The 21,573-nt window shown below is 44.7% G+C and overlaps 1 protein-coding gene across 2 annotated transcripts in view; it reads right to left on the bottom strand.

Annotated features, from left to right (window-relative positions):
• Nucleotides 1-1,539, bottom strand: part of DPYSL2 (dihydropyrimidinase like 2) — a 94,383-nt gene extending 92,844 nt beyond the window's left edge. For both annotated transcript variants that reach the window (XM_084615125.1, XM_084615126.1), the window contains exon 1: nucleotides 1,186-1,539. In XM_084615125.1, the coding sequence (XP_084471251.1) occupies nucleotides 1,186-1,524 (339 nt within the window). In that variant the 5' untranslated portion in view covers nucleotides 1,525-1,539. The remainder of the gene's footprint in view (nucleotides 1-1,185) is intronic.
• Between the last annotated feature and the right edge of the window lie 20,034 nt (nucleotides 1,540-21,573).

Here is a 21,573-nt window from a genome sequence, read left to right as displayed (position 1 = left end):
GTGCTGAGTACCCAAAGTTCGCATTCGATTTATCAGTGCTGAAGGTCAAGCCCAAATGGACAATCTCACCCACTTTTTTTGCCTCGAATATACCATCCACGCCATTGGTGAATCAGCATCTGGGTACCAGCTGTTCAGATGAATTCTTAAGAGACTGGAATTGTTTCATAAGCACCTTTGGGGTGTGGACATGGGGGAATACTTGGAAGAACTCTTTCCTACTTTGCTACTAGAAGTTTGTCAGATTCCTGATCGACTCTTCATTCACCTGGACTCTTCAAAGCTTGTGTTTGTCAGAGGAGAGCACAGAGTGACAATATTTCTTGGCTTAAATCTAAATAAAGCTTGTTTGAGTTGATTTCCTTTAATTTACCTGGGAACGAAAGTATATGTGATCAGCCAAAGCTATGGCCTTGAATTATTTTGTTGTTAAGGGACAAAGAGGTCCTTAATTATACATGGATTGACACATTAGCAGAGAACTGGGACTAAGGGTCAAGACCAGGATTTTCAAAGAAGTCTATGGGAGATAAAATTATTTAAATGGGATTTGAGTCCCTCTTTGACAATCCAAGCCCAGATTCCTTCAGTCCTATGCAAGATTTTACTCAGGCAAAATGCCCATTTCAGTCAACTGGCCAATCCCTAAAATTCTTCCTCAGCCAAAATTCCCACGAAGAGCATTGCCTGGGTAAAAAATCTGGGCAAGGCCCTCAGAATTGAGCCCCAGGGGAGTTTTACCTTCAGTAAATCGGCAGGGATTTGGCCATCAGATTTTGCTGCCCAGTCTTTTGCTGACAATTGCATTTTATCTTGTGGTGAGCTGCATTCATCAGATGGGTGGGGCGCTGTGCTAGAGGGGTGCTGTTCAGAAACAAAGTCAGCTTCCATCAGCAGATGGAAAGGAAAGTGTGTGTGTGCGCGGGGGGGGGAAGGGGGGGAACGGTCCTCTCCCTAATTCTGCCAATCTCCCCCTCCTGCAGAAGAATGCAGGGACATTTAAAGTCTGGCGATAAGAGGCTAGGACCAGCTGCTGCCTCGGTGAGCACTGAAACAGGCTGAATGCAATGAGGAGGCATGATGCTTAATGGAAGCCTGATCAGAGATCACCTCCCCCCCCCAGCTTAACTCGCGGGTGAGTTGCAGATCTCCCTCTCGGACACACCCGGAGCCATCCGCACCCACCTTGTCATTGAGGTTCTGCAGCGCCTCTTTGCCAGCAGCCGCCCTGATCTCCACCTTTCCCCCGAATTCAACAGGTGGCTCCCCTCCCTTCCTGCCCTGCCTGGAAGACAGGGAGTGGGCATCCGAGCCCAGGTGGGCCACGTCCCTCTGCTGGGCCACGATCCTGCTGGCTCCACGTCCCACCGAGAGCGAATCGAAATCGATGGTCTTGTTCTCCAGGGAGCCTTCCACCGGGCAGAACATGCCGCAGAATTTCTGCCGGGGTTTGGGGCTGCCTGAGCCCAGGTTCTTGAAGAAGGCTGGGACCTCCTCTTCCTCACCCTGCCTCCTCTCGGCCATGGCTCCGGGGGGGGGGCGGGGGGTCTCCCTGTTCAAGAAAAACAACAACAAATAGGATCAAGATTTCCCACACACACACACCCCGAGAGAGAGAGCAACAGGGCTGCAAGATGTGGATTTCCTGCCCTCATAGAGGGGAGGCTGGCGAGCTCGCTCGGTGCATAGAGATGGAGATGCAATGCAAAGTTGAAGGCAAGGCTGCTGCAATCAGGAGAGAGGAGATTTCAAGTTCCCAGCCGCCCCAGATGATGAGGGGGGCGGGGGGGGAAAAATCCCTCACTCTGCAGCAGAGATTGGGGCCTGATCCGGAAGTGATGTGGGGCTGGCGAATTGGCAAACAGAGCCGAGCTGGGCTGGAGCAACAAAAAAACCCCGGACCGTGTTGCTGTTACAAGTTGCTCTGAGCAGCGACCCTCCCCCCCTGCTTGGGGGCGGGGAGCGGGTCGTGTTAGCTGCCAAGGATCTGCCCCCCCCCCCCTTGCCCTACCCCCTTGCAAATGAAGCGCGGCCTTAGCCTTTTGTTCCTCACTTTCTCCAAAGGCAGCAGCTGGAGGGTGAGCACCGCAGGGGAAGGGGGCGAAATGCTGAATCATATTGGGGGGGGGGGGTCAGCGGTGACCCGGCTCATGCAGCGTCCCCTGGCGTGGGGGGAGGCGGGTGGAGACCGTCAGAGATGGGGAAGAGACAGAGACAAGGAAATTTGCCCATTAATCAGGACTTACCTCCGGAATTAGTGACCTTGCAAGACAGGGAAACACCCAGCAGTGCCAGACCCCCACCCCAGATCTCACTCCTAAAAGGGGGGGTGGGGCAGAGGGGAGGCACTAAATGGCTGTTGAGATTTAATTTAAATTAAGGTTCAAGGCTAGAGAGCGAGCGCGATAAACCCTCCCCTCCCAGCTCCTCGCAGAGCCCCTGCGTTGGGAGCTTGGAGCGGGGTGGGAGACACCCCAGCCCCGCGGATCAGCTGCTCGCCCCGATGAAAGGGAGTCGCCCAGCCCTGCTCATCTTGGGGGGTTTGCCCAGCGCGGCTTTCCAGGCGCTGTCCCTTCAGCACCAGCCTGCCCTCTGCACGACTCAGAAGAGACGCGGCTGCTATTGTTAGGGGGAGAGGAAGGGGGGGGGATCAGCCACAGGCAGGTACGATGGGAGCTGGCAAGATGATCATGTCCATATTGCAATGCTTCCATCCATCCCTCCACCCTTTTATTATTTAAGGGCGTTGCATTAGCTGCTGGGTTACTGTCCACACACACACACACACCCCTCTCCCTTGTAACACACTGAAGTCCTTGGCTCCCATGCCTAGCCTCCCAAGAGAAGGTGAACAGATTTAAAAAAAAAATCTTATTCCATCATTTTTCATATCTAAATGAACCGTTCAAAGGTCTAGAGAGAGAAAAAATGTTGCCCTGATAATTTCTCAATGATTGATTGCAGCCAACTGCACTGTGAGTCTGTGTACGTGGGGCGGGCGAGGGGAGGAGAGATATTTCTATCACAAAGGTAAGTGGTACAACACACAATAGGTTTAATGTAGCTGTACCCATCTGATACATGTCGTTAATAATGCTAATCTGTATTAAGGCTAAATCCACATTCAATATTGTTCTGAACCAAACTCAGTTGCTAAGCTATTCATTGCTATGCATTATTCATTAATATGCATCTATGTATATGCATACATTAAATGTTAATTTAGAGGCAACTGTGCCCAAAAGGGTAGCAGGCACCTTAGTGAGAAACACATTTTTTTAAAAAAATCAATATATTGTCACTAATAAGGCAAAGTGCCCAAGTAACGCCAAGGTCAGACGCAAGAGAAGGCATAAAATAAATGCACAACCCATTTATAAAAGACTCAACTAAAAAGGAAAGAAGTAAGCCTGGAGTGTTGCCCTGAAGGATGATGGCGATGTGCTCTGGTGACTAATGAGGGGGAGAACAGTCCAAAGACACAGGTCCTCAAGGGAATAAACCCGACTCCTCCTTTTCCTCCCAAGATTGTATCTGGGGATGGCCCTGGGCTGTAGCCAGGCCAATCTCAGGTGCCCTTATGGGACTCAGGGCAACATATGGTCTATCAGGTAAACTAAATCCTGTATTATTTAAGCTTTATAAATATTAATAGCCAAACCACTGCTGAATAGGCAGTCACTATCAGCCTCAGAGGGCACGGACAGAGCCTTCAGCCTGTTAAAATCGCGGAGCAGTTGTACTGACACATTCTGCAGTTGCTGCAACGTAAGTGATGCTTTTCAGGGATACTCCGAAATAAGGCTCATTTATCGCTCAATGCATCCCTGGAAGGCGCTTGGGTACCACAGTGATGGCCACCAAAGAAACATCTAAATAGACTGAAATTCCATAACCCAGCCTAGGGGATCATGAAGGCATGGAGGGCTGGGAAGAGACCTGGGTCTTGAAGAAAAGTTCCCAATTTCCCAGTGTTTCAGAGCTCATCAAGGCTACTCCTACACCAAAGGCCTCCACACTGTTCTCATGCTCAGAAATGGCCCCATTCTGCCTCACCGCGGCAAATGCCAACAATGCATAGCGCAATCACAGATCAAGCAGCGTCCCACAGCCAGTTCCCCTTTTCCACAAGTAACGCCATCGTCTTTCCACATCGGTATGACACTTCTGGGCACGTTCAGCGTGGACTTTAATTGCTGTGCTGTGTTTAGGTACCGTGGTGACTGGTGATTTATGAGAATTATGAGATGCTTACCAAGATTTGGAAAGGATGCAGAGCACTATCAAGTGTCTAACTTTCTGGTTTCACATGTATACTGAACCACAGAGGCAATAAAATTTAATCCTGCAGGATTCCATCCATACAAAAGAAATTACAGAACCCCTCTGAAGCAACCCGATTCTAGATCCATCCGTCTATGCTGTCAGGCCTGATCTAACCTCATGATCAAAAGGTTCCCTAAGTAACTAACAAAACAACGTGGAGACCTGTCTCAGATTCATCATGCACTCTTCCGTCATGGTCTGAAATCAGACTGGAAGATTACAAAACTCTAGCTACCCTCGAGTGGCCCAGCCATCACCTCTGTAACCTCTTTCCCCCACCAGCCTATAAACAAAGGTTGATCTGACCTCAACGTTTCTTGAGCAGCACTCTCCACACATCAGCTAGTCAGGCATAACCAATGCCTCCTTTATCAAGCACGGGGTATCAGAGCCCATTCAATAGAATAACTCCCCATGACTGGCTTTGGGGAGCTTTGGGTGTGATCTTCAAAGGATCCTAACAGTGCTGGCATGACACTTCCTTTGAAAATCCAAGTCTATATGGTGCTATTCTTCAGTTTTGTTATTTCTGGGACCTTTGGCTTACAATTTTGTCAATTTATGATCATTTTATTTATATTGGAAAATGGGGTGTAATTTTTTTGAGGTTTTGTTATGACCTGTAAAATCAACCAAGAGTCAGGCCTTTAAAAATGATCAGTTACAGTCACTTTATCCTCTGAAATTTATCTTCTTCGTTTTTGTAGGTATGAATTGTAATTCTTTAGTAAACCTATGCAACTCCACAGTTTTATTGCTACTCCGTTAATTTCTTCCTTTATAAAAAGTGCACTCATCAACCTAAGTCTCTTTCACTGCAGATCAGAGAGCTATAAACATAAATGTCAGCAGATCAAATGCCGCTTGTCGGTTTGTTTTCATGTTTACACAACAGAAAACATGGAAAGTAGTGACGGAGCAAAGGCAGGGAGTCGGAGGACGTCTTGGTGAAGATGAAGACCAGTCATGGACCTCAGAGGTTTTGTCTGCATTTCACAGTTAAATCGACTGTGCTTAATTCAAGTTAGGCAGCTCAATGTAAGCCAACAGGCCTAAGCGCGTCTGAGCTTGGTATTCACACACATGCTTAGCACGTTTACTGTTTGCAGTGCTGTGGTTGATGTGTTGGTCCCAGCATATTACAGAGACAAGTTGGATGTGGTAGTACTTTTATTGGACCAATTTCTGTTGGTGGAAGATACAAGCTTTTGAGCGACACAAAGTCTTCTTCAGGTCTGAGGAAGAAAACAGAGTGTCTGAACTAAACACAAGTTGGGACAGATTGTGAAGCAGAAGACGTGGGAGGCAGTCACTTGAAATGAAGTGGGGAAATGGGGGTTATATAGTTAAGCACAAAGGGTTTGAAGTGGGCCATTAAGGGTGGTAGGCAATGTGGTGTGTCACAAATTGTTGTAATGAGCCATAGAATCATAGAATATCAGGGTTGGAAGGGACCCCAGAAGGTCATCTAGTCCAACCCCCTGCTCAAAGCAGGACCAATTCCCAGTTAAATCATCCCAGCCAGGGCTTTGTCAAGCCTGACCTTAAAAACCTCTAAGGAAGGAGATTCTACCACCTCCCTAGGTAACGCATTCCAGTGTTTCACCACCCTCTTAGTGAAAAAGTTTTTCCTAATATCCAATCTAAACCTCCCCCACTGCAACTTGAGACCATTACTCCTCGTTCTGTCATCTGCTACCATTGAGAACAGTCTAGAGCCATCCTCTTTGGAACCCCCTTTCAGGTAGTTGAAAGCAGCTATCAAATCCCCCCTCATTCTTCTCTTCTGCAGGCTAAACAATCCCAGCTCCCTCAGCCTCTCCTCATAACTCATGTGTTCCAGTCCCCTAATCATTTTTGTTGCCCTTCGCTGGACTCTCTCCAATTTATCCACATCCTTCTTGAAGTGTGGGGCCCAAAACTGGACACAGTACTCCAGATGAGGCCTCACCAATGTCGAATAGAGGGGAACGATCACGTCCCTCGATCTGCTCGCTATGCCCCTACTTATACATCCCAAAATGCCATTGGCCTTCTTGGCAACAAGGGCACACTGCTGACTCATATCCAGCTTCTCGTCCACAGTCACCCCTAGGTCCTTTTCCGCAGAATTGCTGCCTAGCCATTCGGTCCCTAGTCTGTAGCTGTGCATTGGGTTCTTCCGTCCCAAGTGCAGGACCCTGCACTTATCCTTATTGAACCTCATCAGATTTCTTTTGGCCCAATCCTCCAATTTGTCTAGGTCTTTCTGTATCCTATCCCTCCCCTCCAGCGTATCTACCTCTCCTCCCAGTTTAGTATCATCCGCAAATTTGCTGAGAGTGCAATCCACACCATCCTCCAGATCATTTATGAAGATATTGAACAAAACCGGCCCCAGGACCGACCCTTGGGGTACTCCACTTGATACCGGCTGCCAACTAGATATGGAGCCATTGATCACTACCCGTTGAGCCCGACAATCTAGCCAGCTTTCTACCCACCTTGTAGTGCATTCATCCAGCCCATACTTCCTTAACTTGCTGACAAGACCAGCGTCGCTGTTATGCCCATGGCTTTCAGTGTCTAGCAATTTAAGGTCCCAAGGTCACCTTTTGATGATATTGTGCATGTCTCCTTTGAGGACAAGCATTGAAAGATCAGCTATGAAGCAATCGCCTAGTGAAAAGTGTTCGCCCAGAGATGATATGATGTTTTTCTTATCATTTTTCTGAGTGAGTTCATTTGAGGGCACAGTGATTGTCTGGTTTCACCCACCTAGTTGTTATTGGGGCATTTTGATTCACTGGATGAGATACTGGTACCCCATATTGTGATAAGCATGTGTAGGACCCATGAATCTTGAAAAGGTGTGTTGTGGGAGGTATTGATCATCATAACAGTGGAAATATGTCTGCAGGTTTTGCATAGGTTGTTCTAACCGGGTCTGATGCCACTTTGAGTTTGTATGTCTAGGTCTGTGGGGAGCTTGCTCCTGATGGGTGAGTGCGGGTTTTGAAGGCTAGAAGAGTGGGGTTCAGGAAAGATCTCTTTCAAGATGTGATCCCCATCAAATATGGGTTGTAATAGTTTAATGAGACCCTGTATGTGTTCCAGTGTGAAGTGGTAGGTGATAACAAAGCATCTGTGGTCAGGGTTGGGTTGTTGTTTTTTTCTGTATTGAAGCAGGTTCTTCTAGGGTATTTGGGTGGACTGTTCCATGATGCAATCTGCTTCTCTCTGGTGGAGTGTGCTTGTTTAGCGAAGGTGGTTTTAAATGTGTTTAGGTATGTATCCCAGACTTTCTCTTTCGAGCAAATTCTGTGGTAGCTGAGCGTGTAGCTGTAGATAACAGATTTGTGTGTGTGGCTGGGGCGATTATTGGATCTGTGAAGGTAAATATGGTGATCGGTGGGTTTCTTGTGTATCATTGTTTGTGGAGTTGCATCATTTAAGCTAATCATGGTGTTGAGGAAGTTGATGCTGGTGTGGGAGCATTCTAGAGAGAGTTTGATGGACCGTTAGTAGTTGTTGAAGTTGTGGTAGAAATCTATGAGGGATCTTAGGTCTTCTGTTCAGAGGATGAAAATATCATCAATGCATCTCAGGTATATAGTTGGTTTTGTGGCACATTTTCCCATAAATTTTCCCTCAAGGTGGCCCATGAAGAGGTTGGCATATTGGGGAGCCATCCTAGAACCCATGGCTGATTCCATGGTTTGGACAAAATGATGGTATAGGGGTTTCATCAAACAATTACAACCCATATTTGGTGGGGACCAAATCATGAAAGAAATCTCTCTCACACTCCTTCTTCTGGCCTTTAAACACCCTCCCGCCCCAGCCTGAGCACACATTTACTGTCTCTAGCACATTTACTGCCATGAGTCACATCCACACTTGTGCAGCACCCAATTATGTTAGACACAATTGTACCCTAGTGGCCAGTGGATGACATACATGTCCTCAGCATCCAGTCCAGTGAGGCTATGGGTCTTGTCCAGCTCTTGGTATGAGAACCTGGTTCTTTACCTCAAGCTGTAGAGACTCATGCTCTGGATGTCCTCAGTTCAGTGCCCAATGTTGGTCAAGATGTTGGCTGTCGCGCAGGTGGGGACCTATCTTGGATCTCAGAAATCACAGCCTTGGAAGGATTTCAGAGCCTCCCAGGAGACCTCCTCTGTCCACAGGACGATTGTGGGAGGAAAGGTCAAACTCTCAGGTGTGCAAGAAGAATACACTTTTGACTTTTGGATCACCTAGCAGCTGTGGTATCTTCAGCAATGCCTCCCTAGACCCGCAAGCCCAGAACAGTGAGTGATGCCTGCTCTTTGTGTGCAAAGGGATTTATTGCACCAAACATCAGCTTGACTTTCTGTGACCAGTGTACCTATGGAGTGTTGTTACCCCCTCATCATGTATATACTGTATATCCATTTATATCTTTTACCTGCATAACCTTTGGTATATTCTCTGTGCCTCCATATCACTCTCCCTTTGCCTCACAAACGGACAGTTGTTTATAAAAAGAAGAAGAAAAGGAAATGGCAAACAAACAAAAACAAACAAACAGTAACTCCCTGAAAAATTGCAAAACTGTCATACAGATACAATGTGATGTTCACCTGGACCGAAACCAGTGCGCCAATATGCAGATTCCCTATCTGTTACACATAAACCAGCATGTATGCGTGGAAGTACGATGGACCCGAGTCTGTTCTCAGACCACCATAAAGAGAGAGTGATGTCAGTGGCACAGCTTTGTAAAACTGGTGTGAGCTCAGAATCAGGCTCACTACGTCTAATTCACATAGTGTCAAATTCTGATACACTTACCCATATTACCTTTCTCCTCAGAGGATCCTATTGATTTCAATAGGACTATTCCAGGATTAAGGCACTACTCGGTGTAAGTAAGAAGTTCACAATCTGGCCCCTCGAGATTATGGGCACAGATCCTCAACTGGAGCAAATCAATTTAGCTCCACTGATTTACCCCAGGTGAAGCTCTGACCCAATCATGTGCGCACAGTGAGGGACAATATATCTTAACATTTGCCGTACCACAGCATTATCCTTTTACCCATATTTGTGGTATTTCCTGCACTTAACACAGGAGCTCCGTAAGCACCACCATAAATCAATCTGCTGCAAGTGGAAGTGTCAAGCTTTTTGTTACTCCCATTGTAGCATATGTAAAACAAGTTTCAGCATGCATATTTTAAATACCACGTGATACAGGTCAAACCACGTGACTTGTCACCGAGTGGCATTTGCATCAAGAATATGAGGCCGTGCTTACAAATCAATGTACAATATCACACACACACATCAACCTGTTACCATATCCCATTAACCATGGAGGCAAAACGGGTGTTTCATCAAACAACTACAGTAATTAATAGACACAAACTCTTCTGTTGTCCATTCAAATCATGAAAGTGGACCAAATTTCCCCCACTTGCATTATGTGAAAACAGGGCAATGCTTACACCTAAGGCTGTGCAAAATGGTCGAACTAACCCCCAAACTGCAAAGTACTCACCTGGTTTTAGATTTCCTTGCCAACTAAGTTCAGTCTAGGTTCGTCGGCAGGTTCCTGGATTATGATGGCAGGTCCTAGAGCAAGCCTGGTGCCAGTCTAGGATTTTGAATCAAAGTAATGTAAAATTAATGGTTTTACTTAAGAATAGCAATACTGGGTCAGACCAAAGGTCCATCTAGCCCAGTATCCTGTCTTCCGACAGTGGCCAATGCCAGGTACCCGAAAGGGAATGATCAGAACAGGTAACCATCAAGTGATCCATCCCCTGTCGCCCATTCCCAGCTTCTGACAAACAGAGGCTAGGGACACCATCCCTGCCCATCCTGGCTAATAGCCATTGATGGACCTATCCTTCACATGATTCTGATGTGAAAGCAGGTGAGCTTCCATCAGTTTTTTATGGGGGAATTTTTGTTCCTGCCTGAAACTCAGACTCATGCAAATCCATCCAAAACAAAAAAGTTAGCCCCAGCCCTTCTGAGGTGAAGCACAGTGATACTTAGAACCAGAGATCAGTCCCAAATATGGAGTTCAGAGCCTAATCTGAACAGCTCCAGAGCGCTCTGTTGCTCATATTCCTTGTTCACATTCTAGCCCCCCACAGAACAGCCGCGTCTGGATCTAGAATCCAACTTCTCCAGAGTTCACTTTTGTTTGAAAGTAATTTTCCAGTTCAGGTCCATCTAACAGCACAGCATATTTAAACCTGCGCCTGTGTGGTTCAAGTTTATCTTTGATACAATTTATCTTTGATACAATTTTACTTGTATGTATTATTCATATTTAATAGGGGAAAACAGATACAGACTAGCAACCAATACGCTGGAATATTTAGAGCAACTAATCAGTTTACCGAGTTCATGAAGAAGTACAGATACCACGATCCAGAAAGGCATGTCTATTAGGAAAGCATTTAAGTACATGCTCAATTTTAAGCACGTGTTTAAGTCCCATGGACTTCGACACAATTCAGTTCCTGAATAGGAAATTTAAGCACATGCTTAAAGGTAAGGGTAAATTTTTCAGATGTCCTTAATTACTAATGAAAATGGCATTTAGGCTCCAAGTTATTTTAAAGGTTTGTCTGCCTTAGTTGGCTCACAGCAAGATGGGGTGTGAATCTACCCCACACTTACCTGCCACAGATTGACTGTCATACCTCAACAGTTTGTCAATGTATTTTGATCTAGTCCTCTTTGATCAAAGCACATTAACAAACTATTAATGTGCGTCAGCAGGATCCACACAAATGGTTAGAGCGCGGCAGGCTAGTGTGGGGTAGATTCACACCCCAGCTTGCTGTGAATTAATTGTCCATGTAGACAAGCCCTTAGGGTCCGTGTTTAGAAGCTTAGTTCACATTGAAATCAATAGAAGTTGCGTGCCCAAATACCTTTGAAAATCTGGTGTTTAGGAGCATAAGGGCTGGTCTACACTGGGAATTTACATTGGCGTAGTTATGTCACTCAGGGGTGTGAAAAATCCACACCCCTGAGCGATGTAGTTAAACTGACCTAACCGCTAGTGTAGACAGCGCTAGGTCAGCAGAAGAACCTCGCTACCACCTCTCGGGGAGGTGGATTATCGATGCTGACAGGAGAACCTCTCCCATCGACACAGGTAGCATCTGCACGGAAGCACTACAGCTCTGATGATGTAGATGTTGCAAGTGTAGACAACTCATCAGACTTATTGAAATGTGTTAGGTGCCTAAGGCCTTTTGAAAATTCCACCAGGTGCCTTTCTGCATCTTTGGGCACCTAAATACCTTTGGGCCCGGACTTGGATTTCACGTATAGTGATGTAAATTAGGAGTAATTCTACAGCAGTCAATGAATCAAATTTAACCTTGGTGTCAACAGATGAAACGCCTTTAAAGTAAATGGAGTTACACAAACGTAAAACCGGCTTTGAGTAAAGAACTGGTCCCATTTGAGTTACACAGATGAGTAAGTGAGATTAGAATCAGGCTGTAACAGCCTTTAGCATTTATGCAGCACTTCCCATGTTCAAAGTGTTTCATGAACATTAATTAACCCTTGCAATATTGCTGTGAACAAGGTTAGCAGAGCTAACAAAAAAAAATGTGAACAGTTATTTGCCAATCAACAAGAAACTTAACTGAATACATTCATCCACTGATGTTAGTCAATGAACTAATAGACTTGCTTTAATAATGGAAGGGGAAATATTTGCTGAATAATTTAGGGAACGAAAACTGCATCGAAAGAATTTTTAGCCAATATTTTTCAACTCTCTTTAAAGATAAATAGTGTTATCTCCGTATCATAGATGGGGAAGGTGAGGGAGAAAGGTCACGTAACTTGCCCTAGGCTACAGAGTGAGTCGGTGGCAGAGGTAGGTTTATACTATTAATATTATGGTAGTGCCTAAGGCCCTAACTGAGATGAGGACCCCACTGAGCTAAGGATTGTACAAACAGAGAGCAAGATACAGTCCCTGCCCCAAGTTTACCATCTAAATAGACAAGACACACAAAGGGCTGCACAAAGCCCACTAGGGATTTTGCTATTACTTCTACACGGAGGTATTGGACACTATCGTGATTGGTCAGAGTATAACGCTAAGATATATAGATGGGGAAACAGGAAAATTGACTTGCTCCTAGACACACAGTAGGTTGTGGCAGAGTGGGATTTAGAACTTGGGGCCTCCTGACAGGCCAGTGCCCTATGCATTAGACCACACTGTCTCAAAAAAACTCAGGACATACAACTGTGCACTCATTCTTCTAGACCATGTTGCATCTAGCTAATACCATGATCCTACATATTTCAGATCCTACATTTCACTAGATTGCAACAACCCACCTGACTTCTCAAGCACAAAACAATAGAAGTGTAATTTCTGCTTTATTAAATTCCCTTTCCATAAGTACCTACATGTGTAATGTGCAGCTGAACGAGCAAACTTTATTTGAATTAATAATGCAATGCAATGCAATACAAGCTTTAAGTTACTTTAACTCCCCTGCAACCTTTAGGTGAGACCCTTGCCCCAAATACGTCATTTGGTTCATTGTTTAAAGATTAAGAACTCAGACAGAAATTAAAGCAGAACATTCTGCCTATGTCGCCATTATGAAAAGCAAATGACAGACTGCCTCAAAAGCTGGAGCTTTCATTATTAAAAAAATCAATTATTTTTATCTTCAATGTATGCTAAATTTATCATGCAACATAGGACTTTGGCACCTCTCAAATATGTATGTTTGCGAAGGGAAAATTCCATGAAACATACATTTCTTCCTGTATATTTGCAAAAGACGGAAGGATTAATGTGATGAAGCAGGGGTCAAATCCTTAGCCGGGGTACATTGAGGTTTCATTAACTTCAGTGAAGCTATGCTGATTTGCACCAGCTGAGGATAGGACTCCAGCTATTCAAAGATTTTAGGGGTGCAATTCATGCTTAATTTGCAACCAAACATGAAAATTAGGCACTTGTGCATGTAAGTGCTTAATTTGTGCATTGCAAGCACAAAAAGCCATACAAATTCATGCACAGTTGCATGCCAGATTTCTTTGGACATCTGAGGTGAAACACTGGCCCCGTTGAAGCCAATAGCAAAACTTCCATTGTCTTCAATGGAAGATTTCATCCCCGATTAATTTATTAGCTACAGGAATACAGATTTATCCTAGGTTTACACCATTATTTACACCAAATATTTACACCATTAAAGCAATATTGGGATTTGGGCAGTGCCCATCAGTTAAAAGAATCTATAGTACACTTATTCTTATAGTACACATATTCTTGCTGAATTTGGAGGGGGGGGGATTTCTTTCTGACCCCTGTGAAGATGAAGATTGAAATTTGATTGCTCCATTTTAAATGATGCTTCAAGAAGAGCAGAGCCACAAAGCTTGGCTCTAAAGCCACATCCAAATCCAAACTTCCCCAAAGTTTGCAGGTGATCACATTCAAGGTTCTGATTCGAACCCATCTCCGCAAACAAACATTTTGCAGCCATTGGAATTATCCACTTTTTTAATGCAGTTCTGTAACAGCCTATGAATGTTACTACCTGAGCACCTGCTATGGGAAGAACTATTTTCTTTTATTGGTTATCAATTTAGTTACCACTGATTTAATCAAGCAACCTCATAAGTCTCATGTTATGGGGCAATGGCGACGTATCAAGAGGAAGAAGTGGATAGCTTTCACTACACTTCAGAATCATACACTAACATCAAGAACCAAACCCTAAAACGCTTGATTAAATGGGAACTATTCTGGCATAGTATGAAAACTGAAAGACCAAGCTGTAGCCAGAGAAATCATTAGCTAGCTTCCCTTTGGGATATGATAATTGCTGAACTGTTTGACAGCCTCTCCTGATACTGAGCACTCCAAAAGAGAACGATGGTCATTTGAAAACATTAAAGACCAAAAGAAAGTCTTTGGGCAAATGAGTTAAGTCTATTGAAATGCCCAAAGCTCATTTATTTTCCTGCTCCATTTTTTCTTGCTTACCCTTGTTTTCCTTTATGGTTTTTGTCCTCGGCAACCTCGACTCATGTAAACCAGTCTTGGTGAATTTCTGCCAGTCAGGGTTTGTTGCCAATGAGTTTTAGTCCATGAAAACAGATTGCCTAAAAGCTACGTTGTGCCATCTTGCCCACAGCCAGTAGGACAAATATTTAGACATTTAGGAATAGATTTTCCAAAGGCATTTCCAAATTAGGCACCTGATTCCCACTGACTTTGGATGGGAGCTGGAAATCTAACTGCCCTTTCAAAATCTCACCCTTCAAAATGATTCTTTAAAAAATAAATGAATGTTTGTGAAAAGTGCCACACTACCGTCTCTGGAGTCTAAATTCTTTCATCTATCCCCGCAATGGTAAAGCATGAACGGCAACAGTGCAAGCTCCTTCACCCCAGATTCTGCCTTTGAGATGAGACTTCAAACAAAAGTATTGACTGCATTTGGGTCATTAAATAGGCTCTTGACATTTTCACAAGAGCCAGGGTGTTAACCCCTACCATACCAGTCAAATTTCAATTCAAGTAAATATGTTATGTCAGCCTCAGATCTTCCCTGTATATGGTATTCTTTTCCACTTGTCTGAAAGATCGCTGAATGTTTGGTGTGCAGTGTCAAACAGCAGCTCCGTTCCACACCAGAAGGGGCTGCATTTCAGTTGTCATGGAGGTGAACTTCAGGTTAGTCCGCAAATCAGTACATAAAGCACTTTGAGAGGAAGTTGCTATTAAAGGCTCTAATTCAGCAAAGTACTGAAGCACAGGCTTAAATTAATGGGACTACACACATGCTTAAAGTGAAGCAAATATTTAAGTGACTTGCTGAATCAGGGCCTAAAGGTGAGATCCTCATCTAAATCTCTACTCTTATAATTCCATCTTCTCTCTCCCTCCACTTTTCCCCATCCTTCTGCCTTTATCTTCCCCTCATCAGCTCCCATTCAAAGCTTAAAGCTGATGCTTCAACCCCAGCAACCCTCCTGAATGGCCTACACAAATTGGGAACATTTTATAATCTTGCTATGGAAGAGTTTTAGAACTCTTCTGTCCCTGCTAGCCCTGAAACCGCATTAATTCCTGAGATTGTAACTGACTGCCCCTTTAAGAAACACAAATGCAGAGTAACGCCTCAAGGGAATTACAGTGCATCTCGTCAGCAGAAAGTGGGCATAAAAAGGCAGATCTCACCAAATCTCTTCATCTAGAATGCTACTAGCTCCAATCATAACAAAGCTTCCCTGGGAATACACTGCTATGCAAAACCGATGGATTTCCTGTGGATGGTAAGTTCTTTCCAGACAACTGAAAATAAAGATTCAAAAATACATTTGTGATATCAGAGATATTTGTTTTAATTACAGATGTGTGAATAACTGATTTTTTGGTTTACCTGCAATTCTGGGGAAAAAAAATCATTTCAGGTGAAACCAAACATTTCATTTTGATTTTGAGCTTCTTTTAAAATGTTTTTTTTAAAGAAACAAAGAAATTCCAAAAGAAAAATAAAGTCATTTTGAAGCAAAAAATCAAATCAGATCATTTTGAACAAAACCTTTTAATTTTTTCAGATTTTTTGTAGGTTTTTTTTTTCCTGAGTGAAACATTTCAATGAAATCAGCACAAATTCACCAGGATCAGATCTCAAGGGGGGGAAAAAGAAGCCTGGAAACTTGAAGGATGTTATGACTGAATGTATCAAGCGAGAAAGAAATCCACCAACTCTTGGTGCAAGACCCTTCTCCTTTGCACCTCTGGCCAATTAGAGCAGCCTCCCTGATTCTCTCTGTCTTGTCAAGTCTTTTGCCTGTATTAAAAATAAAGATTTTTTTTTTCTCTCCAGTGGAAATATTTCACACAGCAAAACATTTTTGGTACAACTCGTCACAAAAAGTTGCATTGTACTCAGAAACTCACCTGCAATGGAACATGTTTATGCTCTGTTTATCTGGTTTGTTCATTGGTTACAAGAGGACCTTATCTTTAAGCTGCATTAAGCAGCTTCACCTGAGTGGCTCTACTGTCTATGATGGCCTTGACGGGTATTTTAAACTTGGCTAACTAACAGAGCCATGGCCTTGGAATGATGGGCATGTTGCAAAACAGCTCTGGGTCCATTTTTTCCCCTCATTGTTCATCTGAGGAATTCCTGGGGAGAGAGAGAGCGAGCGAGAGACAGTGAAAGGTCTTGAATCCACTGGCAAAGGTAAACAGATTGTCATCCTTTATTTAGGGAATGGAAATGAAGACCAGAGACAATTCTACAGAAAAGAATGCATCCCTTGGCTAGAATGTTATTGAAGACAGAGTTAGATTGTCCAATCCTCCCTCACATGAGATGAGCACTTTCAGAAATAGCCAATGAGTCCCATGAGTAAGTGTTCACCAAGGAGTGTAAGGCTTCAGTAATCTGTCTTTTCCTGGCTCCATCCTTCTTCATAGAAAAAGAGCCCGATCCTGATCACAAATCCACCAGCAAGAGTCAGGTGTAACTCCATGGAAGTCGGTCGAGTTACACTGGTGTAAAACTAGCACAAATGAGACAGAGTCAGGCTGAAAGCTTCTCAATATATTCAGTTTTATTATAATTCATCAGTTATTTACTAAGATTGGGGCCTCACTAGGGGCTGTGCAAACACATCATAAGAGACGATCTCTGCCCCAAAGCAGATTCCTAAATCTTTTGCCAAGATTTTCAGAAGTGTCAAGAGATTTTGGGTGCCCAACTTGAGAAAGCTTTCAAGGGGCCTGATTTCCAGAAGCTATACTCAGTCCATTCAGGCCCTTAAAGGTACCTCAAGCTGGGCACCCAAAAGCACTTGTTATTTTTGAAAATCTTGGTCTCACAGCCTGAGTAGGCAATGCAGACAAAGGAAGTGTTATTAGCCTCTTCTACGGATGAGGAATTTAAGCACAGAGAGATTAAATGGTCTGCTCAAAGTCATAGATGGAATCTATAGCAGAGTCAGAAATAAAACTCCGCTCTGCTGAGTCCTACTGCAGTGATTTAGCTACTAGACCCCTCTCCCTGGGAATATAAGTGCCGAGGAAAGACTATGCTAGAATAGAGGAGGAAGACAAGGTTGTCACAGTTCTGAAATGCCAAGCTTGACCTGGCAGACTGAGAAGTATTAAACTAAAATACCACCTCCTAACCCTACAATTCAGAAGGAAAAAAATCACACCAGTCTGCGTTGCTTCATAAAACCCATTAGCCCTGGGTGCTTTTTAGCTAAGGTTAAACTTGAACCAATGCCTTCATGCTCTGCTTATTGAATACATCTAATCTCATTAAACCACATTATGACCTTTTGTTTTATAAATCTATGTGCTTCCCAGAGCTTCCGGAGAATTAACTCATGAACTCACCACCAAATGTCTTCCCCTATCAGCTCTGCAGTGGAAACTCTTCCAGCACTTGGGTTAGAATACTAATACCTTATGATTACATAGCACCCGATGACCAGAAGGATCTCAAAGCGCTTTACAGCTATTGCCTGGATCCAGCTGGCTGCTGCATGGCTGTGCTAGTCATTACAGGAAATCTCATCCAGCAGAAGGACAAGACCCCACTGTAATGCCTAAATTAGGGAGACAGATTGTAGCAGCCAGGGGAATGCAGAAGGGGTTTTCTGGCCAGGAGATATGGTGAGATGCCATGCTAACTAGCAAGCATGCTTTATACATACAGGGCCACTTTACCCACCAGTGAAATGTGGCCACCTCTGGGGCAGAACACAGCAGCTCTTTTAATGGCACACAGCAACGCTGCACAAAAGCCGAGGACAGGAAGTGAAGAAGTTGGTAGCTGTGATCCTGCCCTGGCTTACACCAATCTAAATCAAGAATAACTCAGGGTTACAGTTGTTTAAAGCCAGTGTGAGAGCAGAATCAGGCCCACTGTACTAACTGAAATTGCAGTTTATTATTATGGTAGCACACAGGGGCTCCCACCATGATAAGGCCCTAGTGTGCAAGGCGCTGTCCAGACATATACATTTCAAGTGTAGATAATACGAAGTTTGCTACAAGCCTCAATATATTTCTATAGTTAATAAGTAGCTATACCTGAAATGTATGTGTTTGGCATCTGCTTGGAGCACTGGGTTAGACAGGGTCTACACAAGGGATTTGCGCTGAAACAGCTATGGACCCCAAGATAGACAAGGCCTTGCTGTGAGCCGGTTTAATTGATGCGGGGTTTAAACACACCAGAGGCCATGGAAGCTTTTTTTAATCTACTGAGGATCTCAGTACAGCTAACATCACAGCAGTATCTAGCCGTGCTGGGTAACTGTGAAAAAAAAATTCCCTTTGCAGAGAGTGCGCATTAGTTGTCCAAATCTGACCACGAAACCCTAAGCAAGAAATCACTTTATTCTTCAGGAGCGTCAACATTAAAATTGAAGCGGGAAAGGCAACTGATGGAATCAATTCCCCCTGCATGATCTCTGGCTCTAACGGCAAACAGCCAGCCTGGAATACGCAAAGCATTTAAGCGTGTGAATAGTGAAAACAATGGGACGACTGAGCTCATAAAAGTTAAGCACGTACTTAAGCTCTTTACTCTATCAGGGCTACAGTGCTCAGCATCTTGCAGGACTGAGCCCCAGAACACAATGGAGAACTTCCCGGGTCCATTCAATTCTGTAGCGTACTTAGCTTCCCATCTGGCTAGCTTTTATCCAAAGGCTTGCAGGGTGGGGGGAAAGCCATCCGCTAATTGGTCACCATTTTCTTTTCCTAACAGAAACAGACAAGTTAGTATTAAAGTACGACATGTGCACCAGCTGCTCTGCAATTTTTCTATTTGCTTTGCTAATGTGCGTAAATGTAACACTCTGGCACAGGATCGGATACTGCAAGCTGCACACACATTAGCAATCCCACTGAAGTCAATGGGAATATTTGTGTAAGGATTGTTTAGGTAATAATCTGTAGGGTTGGGCCCAGAGTAGTTTTCTCACTTAAGCTCAGATCTCTTTCCCCTTCTTCCCCACAGCCCAAAATCTGATTACGAAGGGAAGGTGCATTGTCTTGGGGCAGCAGTAGGGAAGTGAGAATCAGGACTCCTCGGTCCTACTCCTGACTCTGCCACTGATACACTTTGTGACCTTTGGCAAGTCACTTCACCTGTTTGTGCCTCAGTTTTCCCATCTGTAAAATGAGGATGATACTCCCCTATCTCTCAGGGGTGGATTGTAAGGATTAATTCATTCAGGATTGTAAAATGCCTTGAGATACTGGGATTAAAGGCCCATGAAATATTCAATTATGAAATGAAGTGACCTGAAGGCTCCTTGCATTATAGATAATTAAGCAATTATCCTCTTGAAAACTGGCTCCGAGGACTGTTAATGTTACAGTAGACGGTTATAGTCTCAAACTCAGTGTACTTGGTGTATGTATCATCCTCAGATGGATGAAAGGCCAGTCAGTTCTGAGGAGCAATGAATTTAAATCACATCCCTCATCAGAGGAGCTCTCGACTCGGAGGGGGATTGAGCTGGTGAGCCAGCAGCGTATTGAGGCCTTAGAACTCTAACCAGGCACAGCAAAATTGACACTACAAGAAGGGCACCTACCCCCCAGGGCAAATCCAGAATGTCATCTTACCAGGACCTGGGGCTGCGTAGGGAAATCAAGCCTCTTGGTCACACAGCATGGATGCTCACAGAGAGAACAGACTGCTGGGATCTTTTACATTGCAAGGGAAGTGTTACCATTCTCATGGGAGAGAAAAGGCTAAGGTCAAAGAACTCCGGAGATCTAGGTTCAGTTCCTGACTCAGCAACAGGCTTTCTGTGCACCCTAATACGAGTGATTTAATTTCTCTGGGTCTCAGTTCTCCATCTGTAAAATGGGGATAACAATACTCCTTCTCCCACCCTCGGTCTGTCTTCTCTATTTAGATTGTAAGCTTTTCAGTACAGGGAACTGTGTTCTGCACCGAGCACAATGATACCCTGATCTTGGCTGGGGCCTCTGGGCACTACCATAATCATCAAAATTATAGTGGTCTTGCCCAGTGCCAGGAACTCAACCCCCCGTGTTCTTATCCCAGCTCTGACAACGGTTCCCTTTGACCTTGGGGGAGTCACTTCTCGTCTGCGTGATTCACTTTCCTCATTTATGAAATGGGGCTAGTAATCCTGAACGGCCACTCCGAAATAGATAAATAGATTCACCCCTGGTTTATGGCCTCTTTCAGCAGCATAAGGCAAAGGTCCACGGCGGCAGAAAATCCAGCAGGGACATTTTACTCCTGCTACAGATAAGCCACAGCCAGCTCGCCAGGCCTGATCCTGTGAGGTGCTAAGCGCCCTCAATTCCCACTGATCGTGGAGGATTGATGCTGTGAACAGCAAGCTCCCAAAAATGCACAACCCCTTTTTCTCCCCAGCATAGGTTTGTATTGAAAACTGGCCCTGATTTGCCTCCTCTGTGCAACGTACGCCGTAACGGAGAGAGCAACGCAAGCCCAAGCACAGAGATGCCTCAGCCGGAACCCACAAGTCTCTGGCGGGTTAAAAAGAAAGCAATCCTCAAGCATGTTTGAAGCAACAGGGTGTCAGCTGGAGCCTGCACTGAGGCTGCTCCTATCATTCATAACTAAATCAGGAGGTAGCAAGTTGCTATAGTAATGGCAACAGAACGGGGCATGGCTGCTCCTCAGAGGGCGTGAAACACCGCCTTCTTAAAGAAACCCTGGGGCCTGGTTCTCCTCTTTCCTCAGGGCTGTCTACCCGCACCTCTGCACTGGTTTAGTTAAACCACTGAAAACCCCTGTGTAGAAGTTCTTATTCTGGTTTAAGAGGGGCTTACTGCCGTTCAGCTTAACTGGCTTAAATTGACACGAGCCTGGTTTAAGCCCAGGTTAAGTGCCCACAACAGGGCGCTGTGGTCAGGGGGACGCTGTGGTTAGGAGTCAAGGAGAGGGGTGGGCCTGGGTGTGAGGCCACGGAAGGGAGCTCAGGGCAATGGGGTGGAAGGGAGGCAGCCGTGGCCAGGGAGGATGGGCGGGAAGCCCAAGGAGGCAGTGGGGGCCAGGGGCACCAAAATACAAGTTTGTCTCGGGCGCCATTTTCCCTAATGCCGGCCCGGAAGCATCTGACACCGGTTTCACTAGATCAGTTTACAAATCACATCTTAAGTTAAATCTGCATATAGACAAGCCCTGATAGCGGTGAAAATCAGGAGTGACCCCAGTGAGA

The sequence above is a fragment of the Lepidochelys olivacea genome (genome assembly GCF_965140295.1).
Source record: "Lepidochelys olivacea isolate rLepOli2 genome assembly, chromosome: 26".
NCBI lineage: Eukaryota > Metazoa > Chordata > Testudines > Cheloniidae > Lepidochelys > Lepidochelys olivacea.
The sequence above is the reverse complement of the archived record's forward strand: the minus strand, read 5'-3'. Positions and strand labels throughout refer to the sequence as shown.